The following is a 20,161-nucleotide window of genomic DNA, read 5'->3' as shown; positions in this document are numbered from 1 at the left end:
AGTTTCCCAGAGAAACTGAACTCAATTAAATTAAGGGCCAGGTCTCCGGCATCACTTCTGCTGAAATAAAACACAACCTCCAGCAAGGACATATCATCAGATGACTAGTTAATATTGGTTCAATGTTTACAAAAATTCTCTCCTCTCCTTTAAAAACATAACAACCCACTTTGGAGCATTTCTACTCCATAGCAACTAAAATAAAACAGAGGGGAGGAAAGGCAAAAATGCAACCTTCTAAGAACATAACTACAACTCAGGTCTATTCACTGCATGGGGTAAAAGCTAAAGGAGTAGCATTATCTTACATCTCTTTCCATAATCCTGTGAAGACACTAATTTTGTTCCTGTCAATCAGTTCTGCAGCCTTCCCCTATTGTTCTGCTCCCTATTGTTACCTGCAACATGGACCAACAATGGCACAAACAAACAGCAGCTGCCCATGTCTCCAGATGCAGTTATATTCTTCCACAGAGGAAAAAGAAATGAGTACAAATGCTCATCAGGAAAATTCCACTAATTTATTAGATGTCTTGTCCTTCGTAGAATAGTTTGAGCCAAACAAGTCTGCATATTTAAATACAAAATATCTTCTGAATCACAGGAGATTCCAGAAATGCCAGAACTCCTAGCTCTCCTCCCTCAACACAGAATAATCTTTCCCACCCACTTCTCTGCCCAGGCCTGCACTGCATCCACATTAGGGTCTCTGGCCCATCTTCTTCAATGTTCGGTTCAGCTGTAATTAGAGAAAGCAAAGGTCAAAAAATACACAGTGATTGATACAAACTGCTGCTTTCCCTCAGCAGACCTTATCCAATGCCTCTTAACTCCTTCCTCTCCAAATCTCTGACAAGAGAGCTCTTGAGCCAATACAGAATGTCAAGCAGAAGGGGAATAAGTAGAACTCTCCTCTCCAAGACAGCAGAGGAAGATGTGGAGAGAAGAGAGGATATAAACTTGTAGCAGCGGTATCACAACCCTGTATTAAGTCTCCAAATCTCACAATTTTGCCCTCTGAGTTTCCAGTGCAGAACAACCTCCCTTGGGAGAGAGTGAAGCAGTGACAGAATGTCACCTCCTGGCCAAACTCAATGCTGAAGCCCATCTATGCTCCAGAAATCGGAGGTCATTTTCTAGAGCCATAGTTATGAAGTTAGAGATATGATTTTGGTTGTGCTACTGACAGGGACACCACATTTATCTAGAGACAAAGGAATAAGCATCCCTGGACAGTAAAACTCCTCCTTTTCCACTGTGGCTCAACTGAGCACTTCTCACAAAAACATACCATTTCTCAAAGGCCAGCAGCTGCTGCTTAGAACACCTGCCTTTGCCCAGTGCCTTGCAGAGCCAGGCCTAAGTCCAGCATAGAATTACACAGCTGTCTCTCACACAAGTGTGGACCTTTCAGGGCCTGCACAGCCCAATGACTGCCACATGTTTCTATAGAGCTACACAGCTCTCCTGCCCAGGCCTCACCTCCTCAAACTTGTGGATCTGGCGGATGAAGAAGTCCCCGTAGCGCCGAGCGACCTTTGTGTCTGCAATATGGATCATGTCCTGGAAAAGAGAACAGGATGAGATTAGGAAAAGGACTGTGCTACTAGCAGGGAGACAGCAAGAACTGCCAAATATAAGGATCAGCCTAAGGAGCTTCACCCCAGACATGGTTCAGCACTACACATATCTAACCTGTGCTAGTTCCACCGCAACCATCCATTCTCCCTGGGCTGCCTTCCCTCATACCTTTGTCTGGGATGGGTCCCCCGTTCAGGTTGTATTCGCTTCCCACATTCTTATACACTCTGGTTTTGTCCTCTTTGCAGCAGTTTGACAGTTCCAACCCCAGTTCATGCTTCCCTCTTTTCAGTCTTGCTATATGCCATGACAGCTGGGCTGAGACACGGCATGAAACCTTGCAAGAAGAGATCTGCTACAAGGACCAAGAACACAGGGTAACCTGGTCTCCTCCCTAGCAAGAAACCTAATGGTTCCTGCTGTCTTCCTAGACTACAGTCCTACAAGACTCTTTGCTATGCTTCCTGCTGCTGGAACTCCAAGGCAGATGGTGATAGCTCCACAGTCTGTGTTTAGATTCCTCCTAGAGTAGCCACAACTAAATGCTACTCCAGTGCAGAGCAGACCTGTAACATGACCAAGCAGTACCTCTGCTTTGTCTAACAAAGAAGAGATGTGGGGGACACCTACAAGGACAATCCCATCTGACACACAAGCAGCAGCACTATCTGTCACTCAATTATCACCACCCAGAACACTGACAAGCAGCTCCCTCCGTCCTGGGGAAGTGTTTGTTTTCTAAGTATGTTGACTGACAAAGCTGCCTATGATATTCCATCACTCTTCTTCCACTGACACTCTTTTTATGCAGGGCTAGAACTTCATTGTGGGCAGGCAAGCCCTATAAATGGCAAAGGAGGAAGGAATGTCTCCCACAGAACAGAACTAGGTGCTGCCAATTCTAGAATTTCATGGGTGAAAGAATTTCCCAGCCAGCAAGTGGTCATACCAACCTTGTCAATATAGAAGTCAACCTCAGAGGCAGACTGGAACTCTCCATCCAGGGCAGATATGCCACTGGTCCATACCAGATTCTTCATCTTGTGCTTGAAGACGAGCAGCTGGATACGGAACTCCTGCTCTGTGAGGTCTAAGAAGCCGGCCAGCTTCGCCACAGGCATGGTGGTGTAGAGCTTGAGGAAGCTACGGATGGTTGAGAGCTGGGCCTGCTGCTGAACTTCATCAGCAAAGACCTTGAGCTGCTGCAGGAAGGGCTCCTTGTGGTAGTTGGGGTGCACATTGTCATAATTGGGCACCACAGGGGAGAGGAACTTGGGGCAAGCATAACTGAAGAGCTCCTCATAGACCTGCGCGTCGCCCTTCTGCATGCGCAGCATCTTGTCCCCGTACTTCTCGCGCAGCTGCAGGTGGATGCTCTCGTCTATGCGCATGGGGTACATGGTGAGGGCGATGGCCAGCAGCGCGTGCATCTGCTCGTTCTGCTTGTTGATCTGAGACAGAGAAGAGACCCTGTCAGCACCACCGTGTGCTAAGGCTTTAGGGTGCCCGAGGGAGCTGGCAGCTGTAAAGGAAGATCCTTTACACAAAGCACTGATGGTCCTAATGCTCAAGGGGGACCGCGCAAAGAAGGAATACCTCTGGGCAAAGCAAACGGATGAACCAGACATCAATGTTCTTAGAAATAAAAGAGAGGGTGGGCAAGAGGAAGGTACAGAGTAAATGCATCCACAGCAGCACAGAACCCAGAGGGCCAGAAGCGTGTTTGACTGTTTTGGTACAAGAACATGCAGAGAAGGGAAGGCATATAGTTTAACAACCATCTCCTGGCAAGGGACAGTTGTCAGTGAAGAGAAGACTGAGAAAGAAGATTTATATGCGTGTGGGATGAAATGGACAGCTGTGTGGCTGAAACAGACACAACCAACTTTTTGAAGTGTCATGGAATTAAGACTGGCAGCATTTGGCTAAACAAAGAATTAGGAATTAATCATAAGGATAAAAAGGAGACAGCAGGTGAAACGGGCACCAAAATCAGGAGGTAAGACAGCTTTGGTAGAAAGAGAAAGGAGCTTTGTTACAGCCATGACTGTGGATAATTATCAGATAATAGAAATACATCTGACAAAGGCAGCAACCTGAAGTACAGCACTGGACTAGAAACAAAGGTGAGTCTGAAGGAGCATGGACAAGAATATCATCAGCAGCTGATACACATTAACAACCCTGTCTAAAGCTAGAGTGCACATGGACCTGGGGCAACAGTATGGGGAACACCCAAAGTAACTAGTAACATAGCTAAGAGCAAACATTGCCATCCATGGCAAAGGAGTTCAGAGGATCCCCCAGTCACCATCACCAGCAAAGTCCAGGATAATAGTTGGACTACTAGACATAAGCTACCAGGTGATAGAGGAGGGACGGGAAAGAAGACAGTGGCTTTTTCTTTGGGGAAGTCTAGTCTATTCTATCTCTTACCATCTCATACTTGTAGGTTGTCCTCTGAAACATGCTCTTTGTCCTCTGGATGTAGAGGAGGATGTTGGCAAAGACACGGATGGCATCCTGGTAACGCCGCATCATAAGGTAAGCAAAGCCCACATAGTAATAGGTGGTCACCTGGCACTCAGGCACCCGGGAGTACATGCTCTGAGAAGGAAGGAGTAACATGCCATGTTAGGGGAAACAATCCACACCCCTTGTTAGCCACAATTCAGTCATCTCTGCTTTCACTCCCATCCCAAACACAGAAAGGAGAGGGTTAATTCAGGATACCTCACCTCCCACCCATCCCTGCAGCAGCTTCCTCACTGTTTTATTGGATCATCCCATTTCCTATGTTTTCCAGTTTCAGCTTCCTGCGAGGAGAGGACTCTTGCTCTGTGCCTAACATTGCTCTGCTCAGTTCCCTTTCCCCCTGTTTCACTCCACATCCTGTGCCAGACAGCACATAAGCAGATCTGTGCCAAGCCCGGGCTCAAACCCATTGCAACTGAACTTTTATTAGCCACAAGCAGCACTCAATTCTAAGGCAAATACAGCCTAGGTGGGAGCGGGCATAGTGAGAACAGAAGTCAAAAATACAAGAAAGAGACACTGGCAAAATTAAGAATGGTGTGTTCAGGTAGTTGCTACTGCACTACCACTTGTAGTTCCAGTATTCTCTGTAACACTGTGTTGCACAACTCAACAAACCTGCTAAAAAACTGGGCAATTGTGCTGCAACAGCATCAGGCATTATCATATGGCTTGATTTAATGCCAAAGCTCCAGCTGTGCTCAGCCACAAACTCCTGACAACTACAGCAGACACAAACAGTTCCTCAGCTGGAAGATTCAGCACAGCAATTTTTCACCAGCACGCTTCAACAGAGGCATTTGGAAGACTGCAAAAGAAGGGTTAAAACATGTTGCATTACCTTCTTGTTGAGCTCGATGTTCTCCAGCACCTTGATGGCTTGGTAGTAATCTCCCAGCAGAGAGTGCAGACGCAGCAGCCCAACCAAGCTGAAATAGCCCAGCATCTTGTACAGGGAGTGGCGCCCATATTCACCAGCCACACTTTCAGGGTCACCTAGGGGAAAAAAAGGAACCACAATGTCATCCTCCAAGGAAGCAAGCTACCCTCACAATACTTTTCTGTTTAAAACAAAGGGAGCAAGGCCAGAAATGTAATCACTGCTACTTCTCACTTAAGGCCAACAGAACCAGTTCCCAGCCAACCCATCCACTGATTATGGGTTTGATCCAGCTCCCAAACAAAGTTAAGCAACTTGGGTCAAATCAAAGCAAGGCAGCACAGACACCAATGCTGTTTGGCACCTCCCAAAGCTCACCTCCACTTGTATAGACCTCCAGCTGTCGGTTGATGTTGGATTTGTCAACTAGAGAGTGCAGCACATTAAGGACACTGTGGACATTCCAGATCTTGGGGTTGGAACGAAGGAAATCAATTTCCTCTTCAGACTTTTTGGCTGTTTTACAGCGGTACTGGCTGAAAGACTGGAACTACAGGGAAAAGCAGAGATTCAGTGATGACAGCTTGTCTGGAGATGCTCAGGTAAGTGGACTAAGCTTTCAACTTGCTCCTACAAATGCATTACAATAAACTACAAGTTGCATGGAAAAAGAAGTTTCATGTGAGATCACATGGAAATTAAAATGGCAGATTATACCACCTTTAAAGCATCTAAAAGAATTACACAGTATAGACAGAAAAGGCCAGGAGACAATTGAAGCAGAAAAGGATCTCTGAAACAACTAGGAAAGGCAATTAAACACAAATTTGCTGTCTCAACAGATAGAAAAGAGAATGACCAAATTACAATATGTGTTTGCATGCATGCATCTTTTCCCTTATATGTACACATCCTTTTTGTTCTCAAGATTGACAAGACAACACTTTCAGGCAGATCTATAATAAAAAGTTACAGAAAAGGGAATATATTCTTAGAAGAGAAAAATCAATAGCATTTGAGATCTGTACTGTTGTACTCTGAACAGTAAGTGGAAAAACATTTCTTAATGTCAAGACCTCAGACCACAGCTTATTTCAAATCAGATCATCAATCTCTCAGTGCACACATAAGGGCCGTACTAAGAAAGACAGAAATTTTGTTCTGAAAGACAAATAGGCACAAAAGCTCAGAACTCCCCAAAGAGCACCCTGTAACTTAAAAATCTGTACAACTTCTTCATCCACCTGGCAACACGAGAGTAACGGTGATCACCAAAGATTTTCAACTTGCAATGGTACCCTTGCTATGGAAATAATGGGAAGAAATGGAAAATTTATATAACTAATAAAGGAAAAGACACCCCAAAATGGCCCAGTTTTATAATCACATACCTGGTATATGAATTCATCAATGATATCCCAGAGCCACTGGTTGGGCAGTTCCAGAGGAGCAGGGCCATCAGCATCTGCAGGAGAACAGATGAGAGGGTTAACACCTTCAGCAAGAACACTGTCAGAACTGGAGGAATAGTCAAATTAAACAACACAAGAATTTCCTTGAAATGGGAGTGGGGCAGCAGATGAACGAAACTTTCAGTAGGGCTGAGATGCAGCTTTGACTACCTCGACTGCCTTCACTTTCAAAGACTATGAACATGCACAGGGTTAATCTCTAGATTGTGACTGCTCAGCAGCATCAGCTCTCAGAAGCTGCACAGACTGCAGGGGTTTATCCCAACTGATCCATTCTCCACATGAGGCTTTGCAGGGAGTCACAAACACTAACATTTGGTCCAAGGGGAGTCAACAACAGTAAACAGTTATGAAGTTTTCCTTACTGTAAGTTTTCATTTTACTTTTTAATACAGATAGGTGAAGCAGTTCTCAGCAAGAAAGAAAGCTAAGTAAGTTTTATTCTTTACAGTATTTCAGAAAGCACTGGAAACTAATTCTGCTTTTTGTGGTTTTAAATTCATGGATTTAAATTGCTCTTCATTCAACTCAAACATGCAAAGAGCTTATATCTTTCCCTCTATTACTTATAAAGAAACATGTTGCTGTTCTTCTGACCCTTTGTCCAGCTCTGTCCTCTCCATCTGATCTTTCTCTCCAAAACTCACAAACCAGAAATTAATTGCAGCAACTCACTGAGAATGTAGTTGAAGAGATTGCAGTAATTGTAATAAGACTCAAATCTCTGCTCCAGCGTGGGCCCCCCCTGCAAAGAGAAGTCAGCAGAGTCTGCTTCAAATCAAGCAGGGCAGGAGGGAGTTCATGGGCAACAGCATAAGGACAGTCACAACAGTAGAGGGTCTGGTTCAGGAGTGCTAGAGCCAGTATTCAACCAGGACACCCACCAGCATCGCCCAGAAAACCTGTAATTGTAGCACTGCTGTCCCACAAAATAGGGATGGCTTTTCCTGTATAGGCAGATTCTCCCAGGATATCAAGCAGTCAAACATCCTGTGAATATTCTGCATTAACCTTCCCTGCTCCCCTCTGCTGTTCAGATTCAAGAACTTCACTATTCCTTCACCAGCTTTCCTTCCTTCTCTGCTCATGAGAAGCCTTAATAGATGAACAATTCTGTTTCTGGACATAATTCCTAGACACTTGACCTACTGGTTCTTGTTTCAGCTGGAGACACTGAGTCTGAAAACCACTAATGGCACAGCTTGAGAAACCAGTTTCTCCTGCTGAAGTTTGGCTTGGGCACACAGCAGGCTTTTAAAAGTGTCCATTTCTCCACCCTCTGGTCTACAATAAAACTGCAGTTATTACTTATTTACCCAAAAGTCATGCATCTGTTGAGACTTTTTCCTTTAAGAACCAAGTACTATGACTTTCTCATTGATTAAAGAGACTTAGAAATAGGCTTAAAAAAGACAAAGTTTGTTTCGTTTCACAGAGCACTATTCTTTTCATTTCCTTCTTCTCCATCCTTCATGGTATCCATGTTTCCCTTTTCATAAGGCACTCTGATCCCATATGAGGATTTTTATGACAAATAATGCACCTTCCTCTTGTGACACCCCTTCTCACTGCCTGCTCATTTGAAGAGGAAAAACAAAGAAACACACATAAGCAAAAAAAAAGGAAAATTCAGTTACCTTCCAACACCCCCTTATTCCCTAACTCACTAACCATTACATTTGCTGTTAGAAACAAAGAGCCTCCTGAACACTCAGATCCAGTCTCCTGATTCATCTGAGCTACCACAGAAACCAGCACACTCATCACCACCAAGCCTGAAGAGACAGCTAATGAGCCTCAAACAGACAATCAAGTCTTTCTTGCTTTTCAGCAGTCAGTGAATCCTTACTAAACTACCAAAAGCAAAAATTTTAATCTTCCCTAAAATCAGTGTGACTTACAGCTCATGAACCCATCCAATCCTGCCTTGCAAAGGTTAGGGGACCACTGATACTGTAGGGCAGCAAGACTTGTCAAGTTTGCTGGCACAGAGAAGCCAGCAAGCAGCCCACAAGAAGACACAGGGCCAACACTCACGCTGACTTTGGCGTAGATGTGCCTGTAGTACAGCTCCTTGTATAGGATCAGGAAAACTGCATCTGGAAAAGACAACATAAGAGGACATTAGCAAGCCACAAGGCCTAGAAGCCTTCTGCCAGAACAACGAAAGGAAGCACAAAAAGACGCTTCACTCAAGTCTGACTTCTTGCCAGGCATCTGCTGAAAGAGCTGCCAGAGTGAACAAAGGCGACCGACTCAGGCAGCAACAACGCTGTGCACCTGATAACTCAGGGTCAGGAGAAATTCAGTTCCTTCTCTCTCTGACAACCCAACAGAAAGTGGAAAGACTCACCATTTCCAACCTGAGGAGCAATGGCCTCAGCCTCTGGCCATGGAGTGTTCTTAAAAAACCTTTCTGTCAGTTTTGTCCAGCTGAAAAACAGACACACATGAGGTATGAAAATCCACGTTTCACTCAGTATGACAGTGCTGGAGTCAGAGATGACAACAGAGAGAGGCCTTGGACTTGATGAAAGCTGAGCAGCACCACCAACCCCTGCTAGTAAATCCAATGTTGAAGCATACCATGAGAATCACAAGCTGAGCAGTAAGATTGCAATTTATCTCCCAGGCATGAAACAGACATGTACGTCACTTCCACACTCCCTTTAAGTCAAGCTGCCCCAGCTACAAGCAGGAGTGGAAGCAACCGTTTGGAAGAGACACAAAAGCTGTACCTCAGGTTTTTGCAAACTGCCAGACTAACACCACTGAGAGCCCTCTTTGCAGCCTCCCTCCCTGTTAGGCCAGGGCTGACACTTCCCTTCAGACAAATCACAACTCGTCTATACTCACATTGGCCTAATGGGCTGGTAATACCAACGAATTTTTTTTCACAGTTACCAAACAAAACCCGTTTCAGAGAAAGCCCAAGTTCGGAACAGCACAGGTAGCAGCCTTCCCTTTTAACAGCATCACAAGTTAAAACAGTGATTTCCATCTGTTGGAAGTACCTGTTCTCATAAATGTCCTGGATCTCGTACACCTTCTGGTCAATAACATCACTGGAAACGCGGCTGGCCTGGAGCTCATACACCTTCTGGTCAATGAGATCTGACACCGTCTTGTGAAAATACTGAATGAAGTTTTTGATCACTTCGGGGATCACCTGGTAGGTCTGCTGTTCGTACTGGCGCTCGTAGGCCAGGTCTTGCTTGGGGTCTCCTGCGGAGAAGGAGGAGCAGTGAGGCAGCGCCGCACGGCCCGGCCGGGGCGCAGGCAGGCGCGGGGCGCTCACACTCACCCGTGTGCATGTCATAGTCGTTGGAGTAGGCGTAGGGGTCGTAGGCAGCCTGTGGGGAGAGGGCGGCAGTGAGTCCCCGCGAACCCGGCCCCGAGCCCCGCGCCCCCCAGGCCCGCGGCCCGCACCTCGGTGTCGTAGTCCTCCCCCGGGTAGGCCATGGCGGCGGCGCGGCGCGGACAGCGCTGCGGGCGGAAACGCGGGCCTGGCGCGGGGGCGGGGCGAAGGGCCGAGCGGAGCCCTTCTACTGGCCACAGCAAGTGCCTGTCTTCACCCGGGCGGGCCGGCCGCCCCTCTCTGTCTGACTGGGGAAGGCAGCTGCCCGTCAGGCTCTCTGGCCCCTGCCCGCCGCGCCTCCCCGCCCGCTCCCTGCCCATTGGCTGCACCGCGGGCTGTGCCGCCGGTGGCGTCCCGCCCCTGCCGGCCCGGCCGTGACGGGATGGAGGGCGGCGGGGCTGGCGGGGCGCCCGCCGCGGGGCCGGACTCGGAGCCGGGGCCGGACTCGGAGGCACAGCCGCAGCCGCGCATCGCGCTGCCGCCGCTCGGAGCGGACGCACCCCTCGGTTACCTGCACGTCCTGTGGCAGCGGGAGGAGCCCGCGGGCAAGATCCCGGCCCGCCGCCTGCGCAGGGCCGCCCGCCTCCACCGGCGGCTGGGCCCGACGGGCAAGGAGGCGCACGGTGAGCGGCGGCGGGGAGCCGCTGTCCCGCGGCCGAACAGCCGCTCTGCGGCCCGCCCCGCTCGGGCCGCGGCAGGCAGGGAGGGAAGGGAGGGCGGGCGGCTCTGTTCCGTGCCCGTCCCTGCCGGGGGAAGGCGCCCGTCGGGAGCGGGCGGGCCCGCAGCCCGCTTCGGCAGGAGACAGGAGAACCATTCTATATCCTGCTGTCCTGATCTGCTTCCCATTCTCTGGAGCCGGTAGCAGCCTGATTTGGCCCCCCGCGTGTGCTCGAACACCGGGGTGGAACGTGTCTGTAGGGAAACGTGCCTTTTCCCTCTGTACTTTCCAGTAATTGCTTTCTTTCCTCCATAGCTCTGAAAAGGCTGCGTGAAGCTGCCAATAGCAACGATTTGGACACAGGTAAGGCTTCTGTCAGTCCCACTTGGGACCTCTTCTTGGAAGGGCATTATCTCAAAGGCTCTTACTCCAGGAGAGGAGGAAGTGGATGCAGATAGTTTGTGGTCAGGGTGCTTTAGATGCTTCAGATGTAGAAAAGGCTTTTTTAAAATCCAGGTTTGTTCTCCAAGCAGAGTGTGGCTGGTTATTGTTTTCACTTTTTCATTGCACCTGGTTCATAGTGTTAGTTTTCCATCTGCCTGGGCCTAAATCAACGCTGTACTGTCCCAGCTGTTTTGGTATGTTCTTTTGCCCAGTTGTTAGCAGCAAGAGAATAATGTTTTGATTTAGGTGAAAAAGTTATGATTACCTAAGCCATACACTGTATGATGAGGCAGTGTGACCCAGTAGATTAGAACCAGGGCCAGAGCTGGACTCTCCTAGTTTCTGCAAAATTCCCTTGTGATCCATAAATTCTGCTTTCCAGATGTCCAACCTCAACACTACATCTTTGTCTCTCAGGCTTTGTTAATTGAAGCATATCAGAGTTAGTTTATCAAAACTTAAAGTCTTAGTAAATTTTGCAATCTGTGCTCCTACAAAATGAACTTAATGACAACTTTGCTAGATGCTGGCTAAGAGTAATAAAAGAATAACACACAATTTATAATGAATTAATATTTATTGATTATGACTAAACAATCTAATTAAAAGGTAATTAAAAACATTAGCTAAAATTACTAAAAAGTTCTGACATTTCCAAAAATTTCCCCCTTTGGAAGTGATCTTAATTTTCCTTTATGATTACTTGCACTTAAATTGTTGAATATCTAGCAAAACTTAAGACATCAAGATGCAAAAAATTTGCTTGTATTTTGTTATAAGATATCATAGATCATTAATTCCGAATGAAATTCTAAATCGGGGTATTATCTCTTTTAACAATATCTTGGTAACTTCTCTTGCTTTGTTGGTGCAAGTAGCTATCCAAAAAATGTGTCAGCTAAAACCAATATGTATCAATATCCTTCTTGTCGAGGTAATTCAGAAAAATCTGTTTGCCTATAAACTCCAGGACAGTTTTCTCTTTTTATAATCCCTAAAGGAGGTCTTTTGTAGGGCTGTGGATTGTGTTGCAAACATATACACTTACTGACTACACTTTTAATTCCTGGTATTTTTACACTAATTGCTTGATGTTTCAAGTTGTCTCTCATAGCTTCTGCTCCCCAGTGTGTTTCTCTGTGTTTATCTTTTCCTGCTTCTCTCATCACTGCTTGAGGTACTATGTTGTTCCATTTCTCTTTCTTTTGGCAATATAATATCAACTCTAAAATACCATTTTGGTGTCAAATACCATGAACTGACCATTTTCCTTGATTATCTAATAGATACTCTAGCCACCAGAGAATACATTATGCTATTACCAGTTAAAGAATTGCTTTTAAATTCTTTCCAGTGCTGCAAAATGCAACCTAAAGGCAAACATTTGCGTATACCCCTCTTCCCGGGCTCGAGAAGAAAAAGGAAAGCCCACAGTAAATAGAAATTCCAGCAATGACAAAAACACGACACGAGAGAGCGCTCTGTGCACACCAACATAACCCCAGTCAGCTAGGAGGAGCAGCCGCTGTTCTAACGCCAGGAGAGGGCTCTGAGCAAAGGACCCTCGCTTTAACAATTTACATTACCCAAAACCAAACACTTAGTACACACCAAGTACACTAAAATTCACAGTCAACATACAATGGCTTAAACACTCTTACAGCCAATGAGTTTTCATACAGACTCAATTTATGCTTATGACACACGTTAACACACACATTTTCCAACACTAACAGATACCATAGGCTTCAATAAGCAGACATATCTGGGCAAAGCCCTTCCACAACGTGGCTCTTCATGCAAGCAGCACTGTCTGACTAATTTATGGGCAAAGCAGAGGGTGAAGACTCAACACCTTTTGACTGTCACTTATATAGTTTTACAATTAGAGTTTTCCAACTAGACAGTGGGACTCAAACACAATTCCATTAATATTCACTTACAGAGTTTTACACTAACTTTAATAGAAAATAGCCAATTATATATCATAACTTTCTTAACTCTTATTATGTTAGAGAGTGCAAGCTTATGATTAGGTATACCTTTTTAAACCTTCAGTAATGTCTTAATAAACTCCCAGGATTTTTTGCCTTGAACTTGCCTGGATCAGAGGATTGAACATTTTCCCTGAAAAAAGTCTTTCAGTGTGCACCAAAGTCCTTGTTCCTGTAAGTCTGTGGAACATCAAATGCGTTGTCTCACCTGGGTCACCAGTAAATTGTTACTAAATCCTTCTAAATTGTTGGGGTAAATAAACCCCTCTAACATTTTCTTTATAGTGTTAGTGCGTAAGATGTTACGTTGTTGCTGGCCAGGAGGGATTTTTGTGGCTCACAAAATTCTGACCTCCACTCAGACTCAGATATAAAACTTCTTCACTTATTTATATTTTTTAGCAAACAAATAAATGAATGTTCATTGGTTGTAAATTGCATAATTCTCTTCTATTAATTAGTACGGTGTCCTCTGTGGGGTATTGATTTCTTGCTTCTCATGCTAGCTGGTCTATATTTTTAGTCTTTTTAGTATCTTTCTCCTCTGGTAGGGACTTTCCAACACATACACTGAGTTGGAAAGTCTTTGTTAGTCCCTTATTTATCTTCTGGTTTCTGCACAGTCCTTGTGGTCCATAAATTCTACATTCTAGATGTCCAACCTCAACCATACATCTTTCTCAGGTTTTGTTCATTGAAGCATGTCAGAGTTAGTTTATCAAAAGTTAAAGTTCCAGTAGTTTCCCCAAGCTATGTTCCTACAAAAGTACATTATGACAGCTTTGCTAAATACTGGCTAAGAATAATTTAAGAATCACACACTGTTTATAATTGTATATATAGATTATGATTTACTAGAGCTATTAATTTAAAAGTTAATTAAAATCACTAACTAAAATTATTAAAAAGTTATATCATTTCCAACAGGGAGATGAAAGAATGCAGTTTTATGTAAGTCTTGGTTTCAATCCACCTTAGATTTGATAGACAGTTTCCCATGTTTACAGTCCTCTTGTGTTTTGTTTTCTCTGCAGCTTGAGGAAGTGTGCAATGATTAATTTATTTTTCAGCAACAAGTAAACATCTTTGCTGTTTCCTGTGGTGGCACTGGGTGGAGAGGTTATGTCATTCCTACTTGGTTCAGGGGAAGAGTAGCTAAAGTGTTCCAGTTAATGGTTCTCACTGGGGCACTGTCAGTCTTCCATTCTTTCTTCTGAAGTGTCAAACATCCCATGTTAATGCCACTTCCATCATTTTAGGTGTTCTTGTCAGTTCTGTACCACACTTGAAGTAGGATGTGTACAGGAAGAAATTCAGAGGTGGCTGTAATTCAGTTTCTGGAAGCTGAGATGAATGGTGACTTTCAGTGGCCTGAAACAGTCTTGACTGTTGTAGGATATGCTGTTTGAAGATTTCAAAACACTGTGAACCTGTCAGCATTTTTAACAGCTATGGAATGAGCTCTTATTTTACACACCAGATAGTATATCAGATGATCTCAAAACAACAGAAGTAGCAGCCCTTACAGATGCCTCTAATACATATTGCTGTAGGTGCTATTTTTATGCCCCTAATCTTTCCACCCTTTACTGATCTCTTTGCTCAGCTCTTGGCAAGTTGGTACATTCCCCTGCTTGCTTCCCAAACTGTGGCCACCATTGGTTAGGAAGGGGCATAATCAAAACAGGTGTGAAGAAGTGGCTTTTCTCACTACCTGTGGTTACGCTGTGAAACTTCTCACCATGAGTCCATGTAAATGTCAAAAGTTTACACAGGTGCAGAAAATGACCATGTAAATCCACAGGGAAAGCCCATGGAGGGGTAGTGAGCACAGGATGCTAATTCTAGCTTGGGAAGTGCCTGAGATGCAGCTGACTAAAACCAAGAGTTTTTACCACATCCTTCCTATGCTTTTGTATTCTTCTTTAGGTATTGGCTGCTGATTGTCCTTGGAGCTTGAAAATTTGTGTAGGTGGATCTTTAGCCGTTAGAGCTGTTGGCTTATCTTTTATGGCAACATGTGGAAGGTGGTGAAGGCTGAATCAGAGGGTGGAGGTTATGCTGCTTAGGCTGGTTCTGCTGAGCTAGGATAGTGGTAGCAACTGGTTCAAGTCCAGTTGACTTAGCAGCTGACAACATGTGTATCTACTCCCAAAAGAGCATCACCTCTCTGATCAGGTGCCCCTTCAGCTTACCTGCTTTCTTCTCCTTGGGTCTGTCAGTGCAGCAACTCTTGGAGGATGGAGCTGACCCCTGTGCTGCAGACGACAAAGGCCGGACAGCCCTGCACTTTGCCTCCTGCAATGGCAACAATCACATCGGTGAGTGGGGGGGCAGTTCTCCAACCTCTCTGTGGCAGGGATTTTGAAGGATGCTTTTTATTGTGCTTCAGCACCTGTCAGAGATTGTTCTTTTCTGTACCTTTTGTGTCAAAGTTGCCAACTCTGGCCCCAGGGTTTGCCATGTCTGCCTGCTGGAAGGGGAGCAGGACCTCCCAGCTCTAGGACTGTACTGGTGCAGAGGGAAGAGTGTCCTTACTCCCAGTTCTTTGCATCAGAGAGCCCAGGAGCAGTGGCCCTGCATGGCTTTGTGCTGGGTCCTTCTGCATTGATGTGCAAACCCCTGTCTTGTAAGGAAGCTGATGAGCTGAACAGAAGCCTGGTGGCTGCCACATGGACCTGTGGGCCTGACCTGTGGGCCAGAGGGAAGGGACTGATGTGTCTCTGTTTCCTTGTTTCTAGTCCAATTGCTTCTGGACCATGGGGCTGACCCAAACCAGAGAGATGGGCTGGGCAATACTCCCTTACACTTGGGTAAGTACCACACAGATGAGCTTTGCATGCAGAGAAGTGAGGTGAGAACCTCCTTACTGTTCCTTTCCTCTCCACCTTTCTGTTGCCTGTGCCTCACAGAATGCATCTCCAAATTTAAGCTCCTAGGAGGGACTCTGCACTTCATCAGATTCACTCCTCACAGAAGTTTAAAGTCAAAGAAAAGGTTTAAAAAAATTGATTTCCCTCCCTCTGCCAGCCCCAAGGAGTGCAGATAGAGTTCCAAATAAGTATTCAGGCTTGAGTGGGTAGGTACCCTAGCATTTGGGCTGTTCCTCTTTCCTCTGGCAGAGAAGCCCTCAGGGAAGCAGCAAGCTCTGTGGTTGAGCAGAAACTCATTTTTGTTTGTACCTCTGAGTTGTGTGTCCTGTGTTTTCCCTCCCCAGCTGCCTGCACGAACCACGTTCCTGTCATCACCACGCTGCTGCGCGGAGGTAACATTTCCTCTATAACAGTTACAGCCTGTTCCCTTCCTGCCCCGTTGAAACTCCCAGGGACACCAAATCCTGATGACAGACCTCACTGTCCCTGCTCGTGCATCTTGCAGGGGCCAGAGTTGATGCCTTGGATCGAGCTGGCAGAACTCCACTGCACCTCGCTAAATCAAAGCTGAATATCCTGCAGGAAGGATTCTCCCACAGCCTGGAGGCTGTACGCCTTGAAGTGAAACAGGTAAAAGAAACAGCTCCATATTCTCATAAGGGGGTACAGCCTCTGGCAGCCTCCTGTACCCTTTACTTAAATGCCTTTCTGTAGGCTCTTAACTGCTGAGAGAAGAGTTTGACTTCCATTTCTCAAAGACCTCCCTTTTTCCCCAGCCTCTACTTTAAATATTTTCCAGGGCCTCCCTTGGCTCTGGTAAGCTAAGGATGCATTGAGTGAATTCTTGGGCTGTATGGAACATACTCTTTTCTTCAACCACGGTGTAAGAGATGGCTTGTGGCAGAAGAAGGACCACAGCCACAAGGCTATAGCTGTGCCATACACATGCTGTGTATTCCTAGCACACTCTACCCAGCTGCAGTATGTGGAGGCATAGCACATAGCATTTGCAGGAAAGCACTCCTGGGTCTGCAAATGCATGGGGCATGGGCCTCCCTTCAGGAGCCACATAGACACAAGGATTTTTATCCTCTGTGCATGAGCAGATCCTGCTGGAATTAGAAATCCCTGCTCCTCACAGTGAGGGAAGCCAACTAGCCATAGAGAAAAGTTTGGTGCTTTCAGGGCTAGACTTTGTGCTGCTTCAGCTGGGCTTGTCTCTCTTCCCTGTTCTTAACCAGGCACAAGGATCACAACTAGTCCATCTGTCACTGGTGAGCACTTCTGGTGACTCATTGGAGTCTGATGCTGCCATTAGTGCCATGTAATTGCTTTGTCTGGGTTCCTCTCTAGGGGTCATGTACTCTGCCATGTGCTGCAGCTTCAAGGCTGTGTGCTTGGCAATTTTATTTTTCCTGTAGAAACACTCCAGCCTGGTGCAGCTCACTGATGTTTGCCTCTTATGCCTGTTTGTTTCAGATTATCCAGATGTTGCGGGAATACCTGGACCGTCTGGGGAGGCATGAGCAGAAGGAACAGCTGGATGACCTCTGTTCCAGGCTACAGATGACTAGCACAAAGGAGCAGGTAGGCAGCATTGAGCTACTCTGACTCACCTCCTTGCATTGGGACTCCTGCATTTAGGAGAATGTAACTGCATGAGTAATGGGGCATTGAAGACATAGTTCTTGCTCACATTGGGTCAAGTGGGCAAGTTACATGATGGCTCATGGTACTCCTTTAGGTGAAAACTGAAAATGCAGAAAGCACCACAGGGCCAAGCAGCAGGGAAACTGAGGATACAGTCAGTGTAAAGCCAGGATCAGCACAACCACACAGGGTTGCAGGGCCTGGGGTTTTTTCCCTACAAAGACTGGCCCCTAGAAACAGGCTGTGAGGAAATAGCCCTGATACCATATTTGAGTTTTGGGCAATGTAGCAACATGCTTGTATTTTAAGGACTGGCAAAATCAAATATAGTGGATGGAGGTCAAGCATCGCCTCCTCAAGAATGGAGAGAAGCTCCCATTGCCTTAGATTAGGGCTTGTTTGATGATGAGGATAGTAGCCCTTCTGCATGATTGTTGGCACCAAAAGGATCCTGTCCTAGTATAAGTTCAGCATGGGCATTACTGGCAATTCTAGTGCAAGGGTGGTACCTGCTGCATGGGGCTTTCTTCTCTGGGGCTGGATGGCTGCACAGCTACACTCCCCTCCCTGATGGCCATCTGTATTCTTTCAGGTGGATGAGGTTACAGACCTCCTGGCCAGCTTCACATCGCTCAGCCTGCAGATGCAGAAGATGGACAACAGGTAATGGGCTGCCAAATCATCTTCCTGAAGCAGCAGAAGAAACCTTAGAGAGGAAAGGAAGCTGAAGTTTGCTTCTCAGATCACTGACTAAACATTGCTGCCAGCAGCCATTCCTGCCCAGACTGACTCTCCAGTGGTGCTCAGACTGTTCCTGGGGAAGGCAGCAGGCTTTGCACAACAAAGGCAACAGACAAGAATGCTGCAGCTGTGACTTTGGGGTAAAAGAGCTGCTCTACGTTTTACCAGATGGGCTGGTGATGAACAGGGTACCTTTTCCAGAGATATTTTGCCTTCTCCTAAATACGTCAGATCTGACTAGTGCACTCAGCAGCTGGCCAGCATCACAGAAATGCTTGGAACAGGCACCTTTTGCCACCTCCATACTGCTCAGTTGCATGAGGGAGAACGTGAATGCCTTGAACAGCAGAAGGCTTTGTGCTATGAGAAGAACACACATTTAATTCTGCATGCTAGAAGCTGAGCAAACATTCTGCCTTAGGAAATATGCACTGAGGCTTAATTCTCACTGTCTGCAGAGCCTGGTGTCAGAAGGCAGAGAATGTGTCTGGTTTCAAATGGGATACAAAGTTTTTCATGGCTAGACTAACACCTTTCGCTGGACCCATTTTTTAAGTCTGCTGCAAGTTAGTGCTTAAATATTACAGTGTAACACTTCCAAAAAAATACCCAAGTACACAGCTAGCAGGTCAGATCTGTCCTGTTGCGAGCATAAGGATTGGAGGGTGACAGTCTTAATGCAGTTCTAGTCAGACATCTACATCTTGCAAAAAAGCCCCACCCTAACTAACATTTGTGTTTCCTGTTACTGGCAGTCTCAGGCAAGAGGTCCAGTTGTGACAGGAGGTATTGTGGACTCAGATGTATTCCTGGGCTAGGATGGAGGTGGATTTACCTCTGCCTCAGCAGCACCAAACCCATTGCTCAGCCCATCTGTATCTCTTGTCATGGAGAACCTCAAGTGGAGTGTGAGAAACAAATTATGGCTTATGCTGGGAGCCTGAAGTGATGCAGCTATGAAGGATGCAGGGAAATGCTCTTGCTGCTCTCTCTCTTCTGCCCACTGTGGTTAGCAATGAAGAGTTGTTGTGGAGCAGGGATCCAGGAAGTCTTGTTGATGGGGCACCAACAGCAACAGGGTGACAAGAACATGTCAATAGTGATCTGAGTTCCCACCTGTGTTCCACATCATGATGTGCTGATAGCCACATCTATCCTACAGCTTGGGAGTCGCTGGTTTCAAAGAGTTTATTATTAAGATTCAGCTTAAATATGCAGTAGCCACAGTTTGGAGCATTTTTCAGAGATATTTAGGTCAGCATGTTCTCTGATATCTGCCTCTTGTCCAGGAAGAGGCTAAGTGGACCTCTGTTCAAAACTGAGATATCAGAAATAGGCATGGCTTTTAGATGGGTTCGTCTGTGGGCTGCTGGAGGATGCAGCTGGGAGCAGCAGTCTCATGGCTGGGCTAGAGCTGTCACTGTGATACTTCATTATGATGTGCTTGATGGGAAGGATACCGAGAGGGTGAGAGACAATCTGACCTTTTTGTATTTTCAACTTCAATAAAATCCTGTCAGCCTTTTATGACTCCTCAGCCAAGTTCTCTTTCTTAGAGCGGCCCATTCCTCTTTTTTATGTCTGTTCCAGGCCCCATGCACAGCACTGGACTTGGTAACTGCTACTCTCATACCTGGTCCTCAAATCAGAAGTGACAACACAAAGTTGTTTGAGTTCAATCACCACTCTATTAGGGCCTGGGGTTCCCCAGGTCTATCTGACCCCAGCTGCCTAGGTTTCCCTGGGCTGATAAGCACAACCTGTCCAGGCCCCTCAGGCAAGCTCCCAGCCACAGGCAATCTTAGCAAGCAGCTCAGCTCTTAAGTGAGATCAGCTCTTTAGTGATTCAGCTCTTCAGTGATTTCAGCTCTTTGCTTGCTAAGTGCCCCGGGCAGACGTGTGGGGAGAGAGAGGAGAAGGCTGTATGCAGTTCCACAGATGTGCCTTTATTGGCAGCTCCTGCGAAGGGTTTCAG

The 20,161-nt window shown here is 46.2% G+C and overlaps 2 protein-coding genes across 3 annotated transcripts; one reads left to right on the top strand and one right to left on the bottom strand.

The window, feature by feature from the left end:
* Positions 1-502: 502 nt before the first annotated feature.
* Positions 503-10,027, bottom strand: EIF3L (eukaryotic translation initiation factor 3 subunit L). Of its 2 annotated transcripts, XM_021554063.3 has the most exons (13): positions 9,898-10,027; positions 9,773-9,821; positions 9,483-9,693; positions 8,822-8,901; positions 8,506-8,567; positions 7,144-7,213; positions 6,388-6,461; positions 5,375-5,546; positions 4,958-5,112; positions 4,018-4,188; positions 2,535-3,032; positions 1,483-1,563; positions 503-739 (listed from the first exon to the last, which is right to left on the bottom strand). In XM_021554063.3, the coding sequence occupies exons 1-13, from the start codon at positions 9,928-9,930 to the stop codon at positions 701-703; spliced, it is 1,695 nt and encodes a 564-aa protein (XP_021409738.1). In that variant the 5' UTR covers positions 9,931-10,027; the 3' UTR covers positions 503-700. The 2 variants fall into 2 exon arrangements, with proteins under 2 accessions (XP_021409738.1, XP_031359510.1); XM_031503650.2 differs by lacking the exons at positions 8,822-8,901; positions 9,773-9,821; positions 9,898-10,027 and having other exon boundaries at positions 9,483-9,677.
* Positions 10,028-10,201: 174 nt separating this feature from the next.
* On the top strand, positions 10,202-19,723 carry ANKRD54 (ankyrin repeat domain 54). The gene is made up of 8 exons (XM_021554065.3): positions 10,202-10,449; positions 10,800-10,847; positions 15,145-15,243; positions 15,664-15,735; positions 16,140-16,187; positions 16,301-16,425; positions 17,275-17,382; positions 18,038-19,723. Exons 1-8 carry the CDS (start codon positions 10,209-10,211, stop codon positions 18,110-18,112), a joined length of 816 nt encoding a protein of 271 aa, XP_021409740.1. The 5' UTR covers positions 10,202-10,208; the 3' UTR covers positions 18,113-19,723.
* Positions 19,724-20,161: the final 438 nt, after the last annotated feature.

Source organism: Lonchura striata, chromosome 5, assembly GCF_046129695.1.
Source record: "Lonchura striata isolate bLonStr1 chromosome 5, bLonStr1.mat, whole genome shotgun sequence".
Lineage (NCBI taxonomy): Eukaryota > Metazoa > Chordata > Aves > Passeriformes > Estrildidae > Lonchura > Lonchura striata.
The sequence above is the reverse complement of the archived record's forward strand: the minus strand, read 5'-3'. Positions and strand labels throughout refer to the sequence as shown.

Bases quoted from the DNA above. Each gene is read 5' to 3' on its own strand.
- ANKRD54 (XM_021554065.3), top strand. From the start codon at position 10,209: ATGGAGGGCGGCGGGGCTGGCGGGGCGCCCGCCGCGGGGCCGGACTCG. The intron at 10,450-10,799 runs GTGAGCGGCGGC...TTTCCTCCATAG, and splicing joins GACGGGCAAGGAGGCGCACG to CTCTGAAAAGGCTGCGTGAA. The intron at 16,426-17,274 runs GTAAAAGAAACA...TGTTTGTTTCAG, and splicing joins TACGCCTTGAAGTGAAACAG to ATTATCCAGATGTTGCGGGA.
- EIF3L (XM_021554063.3), bottom strand. From the start codon at position 9,930: ATGGCCTACCCGGGGGAGGACTACGACACCGAG. The intron at 3,033-4,017 runs GTAAGAGATAGA...TCTCTGTCTCAG, and splicing joins CAACCTACAAGTATGAGATG to ATCAACAAGCAGAACGAGCA. The intron at 740-1,482 runs GTGAGGCCTGGG...CTCTAATTACAG, and splicing joins AGATCCACAAGTTTGAGGAG to CTGAACCGAACATTGAAGAA.